The sequence below is a fragment of the Trifolium pratense genome, linkage group LG5, assembly GCF_020283565.1.
Source record: "Trifolium pratense cultivar HEN17-A07 linkage group LG5, ARS_RC_1.1, whole genome shotgun sequence".
Classification (NCBI taxonomy): domain Eukaryota; kingdom Viridiplantae; phylum Streptophyta; class Magnoliopsida; order Fabales; family Fabaceae; genus Trifolium; species Trifolium pratense.
Genome location: NC_060063.1, coordinates 51,636,835 through 51,649,143, shown reverse-complemented (window position 1 = coordinate 51,649,143; position 12,309 = coordinate 51,636,835). Strand labels below are relative to the sequence as shown.

General features: G+C 34.5%; 1 protein-coding gene and 1 long non-coding RNA gene across 2 annotated transcripts; one reads left to right on the top strand and one right to left on the bottom strand.

The window, feature by feature from the left end:
• Positions 1–6,355: 6,355 nt before the first annotated feature.
• LOC123886873 (protein SRG1-like) lies at positions 6,356–7,629 on the top strand. Its single transcript, XM_045936147.1, has 2 exons — positions 6,356–7,208; positions 7,384–7,629. The coding sequence occupies exons 1-2, from the start codon at positions 6,969–6,971 to the stop codon at positions 7,627–7,629; spliced, it is 486 nt and encodes a 161-aa protein (XP_045792103.1). The 5' UTR covers positions 6,356–6,968.
• Positions 7,630–7,721: 92 nt separating this feature from the next.
• Positions 7,722–11,813, bottom strand: LOC123885678. Its single transcript, XR_006801218.1, has 3 exons — positions 11,150–11,813; positions 10,233–10,362; positions 7,722–8,033 (listed from the first exon to the last, which is right to left on the bottom strand). It is a non-coding gene; the product is annotated as an uncharacterized LOC123885678 (long non-coding RNA).
• Between the last annotated feature and the right edge of the window lie 496 nt (positions 11,814–12,309).

The window sequence follows — 12,309 nt, the reverse complement described above, 5'->3', positions numbered from 1 at the left end:
CTGCGCTCACACAGTTATAGTATGAACCTAGGGGTGGCAAAACGGGGCGGGTCCGTCGGGCCGACCGGTTTGACCCACCATTTTTGACGGGCCGGGCTGAGGTTTTCGGCTCGCTACCTTAAGGTGGCCCGCCCCAGTCTAACCCGCCTAAAAACGGGGTGTGCGGGTTAGTCCGCGGACTTTTTAATTTTTTATATTTTTTTTACTTTTACTGAAAATTGGGCTTGAAATGAGGAGCCCAAATCTCAATCCAGTAATATTTTTCTCTCATATAAAACTTCACGTTTCTTTTTTTGCCAAAATTAGGGTTGTTTGTTTCATTCATTCATTTCATCTGCCGTCGTGCTCCCTTTATGCTAGTATTTATCCTTTTATCTTATATTGTAATGAATTACTTATTAACTTAGTTGATGTTTCTATTTGTTTAATTAAGGGTAATTGTAAGTGTTAGTTTAATTAAGGGTAATTGTAAGTAATTACTTATTAACTTAATCAATGTTTCTGTTAGTTTAATTATCCCTATTCTCTGCTACAATCTTCTCTCAACTCTTAATTATCTCTATTTTCTGTTGGTTTAAAAATAGGAGGTAAGAATTTTAAGGAATTGTGAAGTTATAATTCAACCTGCTTAACTTCACAATCTTCTCTCAATGCAATCTACTAATATTTTTTTTAACATCAACTAGGAGGTAAGAATTGTGAAGTTATAATTCAAACTATTTTTTTAAAAAAAGTATTTGGCCGGCCCACCAACTCGCCAATAAACGGGCGGGCTTGAGTTGTTGAACCCGGACACCTAAGATGCCCCGCCCCGCCTCGCTTTTATGCGGGCCAAAACGGGGCGGGCCAAAACGAGGCGGGCATGCCCACTTTGCCACCCCTATATGAACCATCTGATCTCAATGAATGGTTGAGATCATTTTATAATTTAACCAGTCCGATGTGAAATCAATGGCAGAGATTAATTACTACATAAAATTGTGGACTTTACCAACAGTAGTAAATCCAAATCCCTTAATTTCAGTACTTAACTCTCTAACTTGCCACAAATGGAAGACACATTGAGTAATTCTTATATGGTCACAAGAATTTAGACGCTCTATTTCGACATTCGAATTCCAAACAAGAAACTAGATAATTAGACATAAAAAAATTAAATGTTAGAGATAAACATATCAGAATTATGAAATAATTTGTTGATAAAAGGATATCGTTTTTTTTTAACAACAAAGGAACATATCTCTTTGTATCTTAACCATTTCCACGTGGAGCTTGAATTTCTTCTATCAATTAATCTTGCGATCTTTCTTTATCTCTGAAAATGAGGAGAAGTTACATATCTCTTTGTAACTTAACTCTACTAATGCCAACTCAGGATTTTAGTAAACTCTACTAAGTCCACAATATTTGTTTTAATCAAAGTCCAATAATCGTTTCCTATATTAACTTATGTGTGTATCTATTAGGAGATTTTTATTTGTTGGTCCCATAAAAATTGATTTGTTGTTCTAAAAGAAATTTGTGTAAAAAAAAAAAAACTCAATTTGAAAACGATATCAAGTCATGATACATTATTTGATTCTACAAATTTTGTTATGCTCCATCACATGGTTAATTCCCCACATGGATTGCAAAATATGTTGACAACATATCTAAAATTCATGAAATCGATTTCAATCAGCGGAAGGTAGTGAAACTAGGGTATTTGGATGAGTTCGTTTCAATTGATAATTTTGTGGGAATTGTGTTTTGAAATTAAAGATCGATTAAAAAAAAATCATGATTGCATAGCCTCATTGAATTTCAGAATATTTATTTGTTGAATCACACAGAAAAAACACCCAGGTTTGTTGGTATGAATGAGGAGCTGATTGTATCGTTGAGAATTGGAGATTGGTAAGAACTAGAGCATATTCAGAAAATTAAGGGACTACACAGTTTGATGGAAGAAGCACATGGATATGGTGACCAACGCTTTAAGATAAGCACCAGCTTTCAGCACAAATTGTTTTCAAGACATATTAGAGGTATATATATATATATATATATATATATATATATATATATATATATATATGGGGGCTGCTAATTTAGACCCAGTTGGGTCTAAATTAGCGAGGTGCACCTTTTGAGTTGGACAAAAATACCCATTTTTTAATTTTTTGGAAGAATAGAGCAACAGGGGCATTTCTGTAATTTTACGCAACAGTACACGCGCCCCCACTTCTTTTTCCCCCCCCAGGACACGTGGCAGCGTGTTAGTGGACAAGATCAGCGCGCGTGCATCACACGCGCCGACAAACGCGCGTGGTGCTTGCTGGATGACGCGGAGAGAGAAAATTCTGAAAAAGGCAGGCCACGTGTCATGATGTGATTGGCTGCGTTAATTTTTTTCCATTTTATACTTTAAACTCGATTATTTCGTCGTAAATTAATTTTTAATTTTTTATTTTTTATACCAAAATTCATAATTTTTTTTTCTCTACAAATAGAGACTTGGTTTGTTTGATTTGGACACCGAAAAAAAAACGCAATTTTTCACTACTTTAAACTCGATTATTTCGTCGTAAATTAATTTTTTATTTTTTATACCAAAATTCATAATTTTTTTTTCTCTACAAATAGAGACTTGGTTCGTTTGATTTGGACACAGAAAAAAAAAACCCAATTTTTCACTACCTTAATCTCATCAAATAACTAATAATCAACTTACTGAAACCATTCTACCAGCAAAATGGTTTCAGATTACAACTCTCTGAAACCATTCTACCAGATAAATGGTTTCAGAAGCAAACACAATTAATAAATTACTCACTGAAACCATTCTACCAGTAAAATGGTTTCAGAATACAACTATGTGCAACCATTCTACAAGCTAAATGGTTTCAGAAGCAAATAACTAATAATCAACTTACTGAAACCATTCTACCAGCAAAATGGTTTCAGATTACAACTCTCTGAAACCATTGTACCAGATAAATGGTTTCAGAATACAACTATGCGCAATCATTCTACAAGCTAAATGGTTTCAGAAGCAAATAACTAATAATCAACTTACTGAAACCATTCTACCAGCAAAATGGTTTCAGATTACAACTCTCTGAAACCATTCTACCAGATAAATGGTTTCAGAAGCAAACACAATTAATAAATTACTCACTGAAACCATTCTACCAGTAAAATGGTTTCAGAATACAACTATGTGCAACCATTCTACAAGCTAAATGGTTTCAGAAGCAAATAACTAATAATCAACTTACTGAAACCATTCTACCAGCAAAATGGTTTCAGATTACAACTCTCTGAAACCATTCTACCATATAAATGGTTTCAGAAGGATTTCGGTGTCCAAATCAAACGAACCAAGTCTCTATTTGTAGGAAAAAAAAAATTATGAATTTTGGTATAAAAAATAAAAAATAAAAAATTAATTTACGACGAAATAATCGAGTTTAAAGTAGTGAAAAATTGCGTTTTTTTTTCGGTGTCCAAATCAAATGAACCAAGTCTCTATTTGTAGAGGAAAAAAAATTATGAATTTTGGTATAAAAAATAAAAAATAAAAAATTAATTTACGACGAAATAATCGAGTTTAAAATATAAAATGAAAAAAATCACGCAGACCCATTCATATGCTGACACGTGGCTGCCTTTTTCAAAAGCAAAATTTTCTCTCTCCAGCTTATAATCTAGTGTGGCGCAGACAGGATGATCTGATAGATCAGGATGATCTGGGCTGTCTGATTGATCAGACAGTCTTAATGAGATCACATCTTGGCTGTCTGATGGAAATCAACGGTCTGTAACCATGGTCCTTCCGTACGCGCGCGACACTGGATCCACGTCTATTAATTGTTTAAGAAGGTGGGGCGCGTGTTGTTAATTTTTTTTTTTATGTAAAATTACAGAAATGCCCATGTTGCTCTATTCTTTCAAAAATTAAAAGAATTGGTATTTTGGTCCAATTGAAAAGGTGCACCTGGATTACACCCTGATCCATCAGCCCAGATCATCCTGAAAAATAATATAACATAGATCATATATATATATATATATATATATATATATATATATATATATATATATATATGGGGTTTTCTAACTTAGACCCTAGTTAGGTCTAAGTTAGCAAGGTGCACCTTTTCAATTGGACCAAAATACCCATTCTTTTTAATTAATTAACCAAAATACCCATCAATGGACGCGGATCCAGTGTCGCGCGCGTACCGAAGGACCATGGTTACAGACCGTTGATTTCCATCAGACAGCCAAGATCTGATCTCATCAAGACTGTCTGATCAATCCAACAGCCCAGATCATCCTGATCCATCAGATTCCAGCGCATGCGCCACACTGGATTACACCCTGGAGAGAGAAAAATTTGCTTTTTAAAAGTAGGACACGTGTCACACAATGGTTGGCTGGACGTGATTTTTGTTCATTTAATACTTTGAACTCAATTATTTCGTTGTAAATTAATTTTTTATTTTTTTTTATACCAAAATTCATAATTTTTTTTTTCTACAAATAGAGACTTGGTTCGTTTGATTTGGACACCAAAAAAAAATGCAATTTTTCACTACCTTAATCTCATTTTTTGTCTACTAAATACGTTACTTGTGTGTTGTAATTTAACACGCACCACTCAACCAACTCACTGAAACCATTATACCAGGAAAATAGTAGATAATATTCTGGAACTTTTGGTATATTTTATGAAATTTTTGGAGAACTGAAACTATTTTTAGTTAATTAAATGAGATAAAACGGTAATTAAAAACTAGTGTTTGCTTCTGAAACCATTTTACTAGTAGAATGGTTGCACATAGTTGTATTCTGAAACCATTTTACTGGTAGAATGGTTTCAATGAGTAATTTATTAATTGTGTTTGCTTCTGAAACCATTTATCTGGTACAATGGTTTCAGAGAGTTGTAATCTGAAACCATTTTGCTGGTAGAATGGTTTCAGTAAGTTGATTATTAGTTATTTGCTTCTGAAACCATTTAGCTTGTAGAATGGTTGCACATAGTTGTATTCTGAAACCATTTTACTGGTAGAATGGTTTCAGTGAGTAATTTATTAATTGTGTTTGCTTCTGAAACCATTTATCTGGTACAATGGTTTCAGAGAGTTGTAATCTGAAACCATTTTGCTGGTAGAATGGTTTCAGTGAGTTGATGTAAGGTAGTGAAAAATGAGATTAAGGTAGTGAAAAATTGGGTTTTTTTTTCTGTGTCCAAATCAAACGAACCAAGTCTCTATTTGTAGAGAAAAAAAAATTATGAATTTTGGTATAAAAAAAAAAAAAAAATTAATTTACAACGAAATAATTGAGTTCAAAGTATTAAATGGAAAAAAATCACGCCCAGCCGATCAGACAGTGACACGTGTCCTGCTTTTAAAAAGTAGATTCTTCTCTCTCCAGGGTGTAATCCAGTGTGGTGCACGCGCTGGAATCTGATGGATTCGGATGATCTGGGCTGTCTGATAGATCAGACAGTCTTGATGAGATCAGATCTTGGCTGTCTGATGGAAATCAACGGTTTGTAACCATGGTCCTGCGGTACGCGCGCGACACTGGATCCGCGTCCATTGATGGTAATTTGGTTAATTAATTAAAAAGAATGGGTATTTTTGTCCAACTGAAATGGTGCACCTTGCTAACTTAGACCCAACTAGGTCTAAGTTAGCAGCCCCCATATATATATATATATATATATATAGAGTCAGGATCCGTTGACACCAACTAGTTTGACACCAAATGTTACACCTCTCAATAACGTTTTAACCGATATAAATTTTATAAAATCCACCGTTAGATTGAAAGTTTACATCATATAGATCATTTGTCTGAAATTTTACACAAATGATCTATATGATGTAAACTTTCAATCCAACGGTGGATTTTATAAAATTTATATCGGTTAAAACGTTATTGAGAGGTGTAACACTTGGTGTCAAACTAGTTGGTGTCAACGGATCCTGACTCATATATATATATAATATTTGATTAAAATCATTCACGACTCTTGGAGAAAAAAAATCATTCACAACTTTTTGTCTCAACTTTCATTATGTATGTCCACAAATCTAGCTCAACCGACAGAAATGCTAAAATTGCTAGGTCGGATGTCATGATCGGGGTTCAAACCCCGGTCCCTCCACTTTGTGTGTGTGAAGAAGCTTAAGTCATGTGAATTGAATTATTGAACTAATGTAAGACTAGTTTAGGTGCTATAGTGATGGCTGTTGAGTTTTGACATACATTGCAGTATAATTAACCAAAATGGTTTTATCTGCAGATTATAACAAATGGGATTTATAAAAGCATTGAAAATCGAGCAAAAGTTAATTCGGAGAAGGAGTGGATTTCCTTAGCTACTTTTTATGGCCCTAGCTTTGAAGCAATTTTAGCTCCAACACCAAGCCTTATTACTCAAGAAAGACCAGCACAGTTTAGAAGAATAAATGTTGTAGACAGTAGACTACTACAATCTTAGTTTTTCACAAGGGATCCGTGGAAAATCATATTTGAATGAAATAAAGATCACAAAGGGTGGAGAATGATAACAGTACTTACTAGAACAATTAGGGAATTGAGATGAAAAATGAATTAATAAGTATGCATTGTAGTAATTGAATTTCTCAAACTGCCCTTTATTTTCATTTAATTATTTCCTTATATTTAATACTAGAATAGACTTTTCTCTCTTAGGACCGATTAATGGTCATCTAACTAAAAACTAGAATTCCAAAGCATCTGACCATCCACAATAAGGACACCAAACTTGGTAGAAATTAGAGATGTAACTTACATGAATAGTAGTCATCTACTATTCCTTCTATTAGATAAAAATGTGCATAGTACATATATATTGATGCAGATGATTTTATCAACTAATATGTGTAATAATAAAATCATTGTAGCTGGTTAATCATGGAATAAGTACTTCGTTGGTGGAATATATGAAGAGAGACACTAAAACATTGTTTGAACTACCAAAGGAAGAAAAGAAGAAGCTATGGCAGAAAGAAGGAAAGATGGAGGGATTTGGTCAGGCCTTCATTTTATCTGAGGAACAAAAGCTAGAATGGGCAGAATTGGAAAAACTTGCCATCAAAATCATTGAACTTATGGCAAATGCTCTTGCAATAAATCCTAAGGAAATGACAGAGTTGTTTAACATAGGAACTCAAATCATAAGGGTAAATTATTATGCTCCATGCCCCAAACCAGAACAAGTCATTGGTTTAAAATCTCATTCAGATGCCGGTGGCCTAACAATCGTCAATATTGGAGACATGTTAGACGTATATATGTGATTAAGATCATTTCACAACTTTTGAATATTTGCATTGACAATCATGGTTTAATTTGCAGATTATTACAAATGGAATTTACCCAATCATTGTACATCGAGCAACCGTTAATTCAGAGAAGGAGAGGATTTCACTAGCTACTTTTTATGGCCCTAACATGCAAGCAATATTAGCTCCGGCACCAAGTCTTGTAACTCAAGAAAGACCAACACAGTTTAGAAAAATAAGTGTTGTAGACCATTTCAATGGGTACTTTTCACAAGTGCTCCATGGAAAGTCATATCTAAATCAAATGAAGATCACATAGGGTGGAGAATGATAACAGCTCTTACTAGCTAGAACCATTAATGGGGTATTGAGATATAGAATGTGAACAATTAATTGTACATGCATGATAATAATAAATGATTTTGTTTGTGTTAACAGTAGTATTTTATAGACTACATTTCTCGTTAAGGGTCTTCTCCACTTACATTGGTGATTATGAATAACTATTCACATTGAAATTGCATTCAGACCATCAATTTTATGGACATCGAGGGACATAAACTCAATTTAGGGACACCGAGGGACATAAACTCAATTTAGGGACATCGAGGGACATACCAACATTAACAGCGGCTGAATATGTCTGCGCCGCATCAAGCACATCCACTGTAGCATTCTGCAAAGCACCAGCCTGTATCAGACCCGAATCAGTCACATGTTTACCTGCATATAACCTAAAACAGATCACTATATCTGCGCTAAATTCCAACGTTAAAATAACCGATGAACAAAATTCAACTATAAAGCTTGAGTCTAGCAGTTGTTACCATACGTTGTTCCCATAAACTTCATAATAGACAATAAACCAGAGCAGAATTATGAACTTCTAGTTTAGGGACATCGAGGAACATATATTCAATTAAGAGACATCGAGGAACATATATTCAATTAAGAGACATCGAGAGGCATATATTCAATAATCCATCTAAGACACCAATGGTCATCTCCACTTACATTTGAAGTTATAAAACATTCACATTGAATTTACATTTGAAGTTATGAAGCATTCACATTGAAATTAGATTCAAACCATCAATTTTTATCAAAAATAAAATAAAATTCAAACCATCAATTTTAGGGACATCGAGGGACATACTCTCAATTTAGGGACATCGAAGTACATAAACTCAATTTAGGGACATCAAGGGACACATACTCAATTTCGCATCGAATGCACCACGACAGAACTATCTTCCTTATTTACTGTTATGAGAAAATCATTATTAAGAGTCATCTCGACTTGTATTTCAAGTTATGAATAAAACGTTCATCTTCAAATTACATTTAGACCATAATGTAAACCACATTTTTCGAAAAAAAAATCATCTCGATAGGGTCATCCAAACACATCATCCCAATACTCGACTTAAGAATTCTTTTAGCCATTATACAATTTCTTACTTTCCAAAATAGCCTTCTTAGGTTTGACTTATCAAGATTCACCAAATTAGCACGTTGTTGGATAATCAAGATTAAGCATTCACATGAGTCAAAAAAAAAAAAAAAGATTAAGCATTCACATTGAAATTGCATTCAGACCATCAATTTTAAGGACATCGAGGGACAAAAACTAAATTTAGAAACATCGAAGGACACCATCAATTTATGAACTCATACTCACAAAGAGGTTCACCAACATCCTCTCCACAAAGAAGCACAATCAATTTTATCTTTTTTTTTTAATCAACTCAATTTTGTGTTTGAAAGCACAAACTGACCAAGCTCGTCACGGATGAATATTCCAATCCCAACTCTATTTAAATGTGACACAAATGATGCATCAATATTGCATTTTGAATCGCCCCAGGGTCAGACTTTTCCAATTAACAGCAGCCGAATATGTATGCGCCGAACCAGGCTCAGCCGTTGTAGCATTCAGCAAAGGACCATCCTGTATCAGACCTGAAGCAGTGTCAAGTTCAGCCTGCATCAGACCTGAAACAGAACAGAATCTCTGCGCTAAAAAGTTACAACATTAAAGTAACTGATGAAAACAATTTTCGACTATAAAGCTTGAGTCTAGCACTTGTTCCCAAACGTTGTCCCCGTAAACTTCATAATAGACAACAAAACAGAGCAGAACTATGAAAATTTAATTTAGGGACATCAACGTACATATATTCAATTTAGGGATATCTTGGGACATATATTCAATTTTGGGACATTGAGGGACATATATTCATTTTGCATCTAAGGTGTCAAGGGACTTCTCCACTTACATTCATTGAGGTACATAAACTCAATTTTGGGACATTGAGGGACATAAATTCAATTTAGGGACATTGAGGGACATATACTCAATTTCTCATCTAAAGCACCAAGGCACACACACAACCATCTTTCTTACCAAGGGTAATTTCAACTTGCATTTCAAGTTATGAATAAAACGTTCATATTCAAATTGCATTTAGACCATAAAATAAGAATTCAAATTGTAATCCACTTTTTTCGTAAAAAAATCATCTTGATATTGTCGTCCAAACACATCATCTAAATGCTTGTCTTAAGAATTCTTTTAGCCATTATACAATTTCTTGCTTTCCAAATTAGCATTTTGTTGGATAATCAAGATTCAACATTCACATTTAAATTGCATTCAGACCATCAATAGGGTCATCGAGGAACATATATTCAATTTACGGACATCGAGGGACATATATTCAATTTTGCTTCTAAAGTGTTAAGGGTCATCTCCACTTATATTGGTGGTTATGAATAACTACTCACATTGAAATTGCATTCAGACCATCAATTTTACGGACATGAGGGACATAAACTCAATTTAGGGACACCTAGGGACATAATCTCAATTTAGGGACATCGAGGGACATAAACTCAATTTAGGGACACCGAGGGACATACCAACATCAACAGCGGCCAAATATGTCTGCGCAGCATCAAGCTCAGCCACTGTAACATTCTGCAAAGCACCAGCCTGTATCAGACCCGAAACAGTCACAGGTTCTGCCTGCGTAAAACCTGAAACAGATCACTATATCTGCGGTAAATTCCAACATTAAAGTAACTGATGAACACTATTTTCAACTAAAAAGCTTGAGTCTAGCAGTTGTTCCCATACTTTGTTCCCATAAACTTCATAATAGACAACAACACACAGCAGAATTATGAACATCTAGTTTAGGGACATTGAATAACATATATTCAATTAAGAGACATCGAGGGGCATATATTGAAAATTGCTTCTGAGACATCAAGGCTCATCTCCATTTACATTTGAAGTTATGAAACATTCACATTAAATTTACATTTGAAGTTACAAACCATTAACATTGAAATTACATTCAAACCATCAATTTTAGGGACATCGATGGACATACTCTCAATTTAGGGACATCGAAGTACATAAACTCAATTTAGGGACATCAAGGGACATATACTCAATTTTGCATTGAATGCACCACGACACATCTATCTTCCTTATTTACTATTATGAGAAAATCATTATTAAGAGTCATCTCGACTTGTATTTCAAGTTATGAATAAAACGTTCATATTCAAATTACATTTAGACCATAATGTAAACCACATTTTTCGTAAAAAAAATCATCTCGATAGGGTCATCCAAACACATCATCTCAATACTCGACTTAAGAATTCTTTTAGCCATTATACAATTTCTTACTTTCCAAATTAGCTTTCTTAGGTTTGAGCATTCACATTGAAATTGCATTCAGACCATCAATTTTAAGGACATCGAGGGACATAAACTCAATTTAGAAACATCGAAGGACACCATCAATTTATGAATAAATACTCACCAAGAGGTTCACCAACATCCACTCCACAAAGAAGGGCAATCAATTTTCTCTTTGAAAGCACAAACTGACCAAGCTCGTCATAGATGCATATTCCAATCCCAACTCTATTTAAATGTGACGCAAATGATGCATCAATATTGCATTTTGAATCGCCCCAGGGTCAGACTTTTCCAATTGACAGCAGCCGAATATGTGTGCGCCGAACCAGGCTCAGCCGTGGTAGCATTCAGCAAAGGACTATCCCGTATCAGACCTGAAGCAATCGCAAGTTAAGCCTGCATCAGACCTGAAACAGAACAGAATCTCTGCGATAAAAAGTTCCAACATTAAAGTAACTGATGAACACAATTTTCGACTATAAAGCTTGAGTCTAGCACTTGTTCCCAAACGTTGTTCCTGTAAACTTCATAATATATAGGCAACAAAACAGAGCGGACTATGAACATTGTCTTGGGACATATATTCAATTTTGGAACATTGAGAGACATATATTCAATTTCGCATCTAAGGTCTCAAGGGATTTCTCCACTTACATTCATTGAGGTACATAAACTCATTATAAGGACATTGAGGGACATAAACTCAATTTAGGGACATTGAGGGACATATACTCAATTTCGCATCTAAAGCACCAAGGCACACACACACCCATCTTTATTATCAAGGGTCATGTCAACTTGCATTTCATGTTATGAATAAAATGTTCATATTCAAATTCAATTTAGACCATAAAATAAGAATTTATATTGTTGATGTAGGAGGGTTTATTTAGATTTGTTATTTTTAAGTTTATTTAGATTTGTTATTTTTATTATTCTAGATTTGCTATTTTTATTATTCTAGATTTTCTATTTTTATTATTTCCCTTACTATTTAAACCAAACCATTGTAGCCTTGAGGGGCAGTTTTTTTATTCAATAAAATATTCGAGTTTTATCTCAATTTTCGATGGACTCCGAAACACTATCTTGACAAGTTTGTGCTTGCGGCTTGTCTTTATCAATTAGGTTTAGCGTTTTGCTAACCTAGGGCTTCCGTACTGCGTCAGTTGGCATCAGAGCAGGTTTCCCCTGTTCTTTCGTGAAGTGATCAGATGAGAGATCAACCGGTGACGAAAACAGAGTTTGATGGTGCCATAGCGGCTTTAACCGCGGCCATCA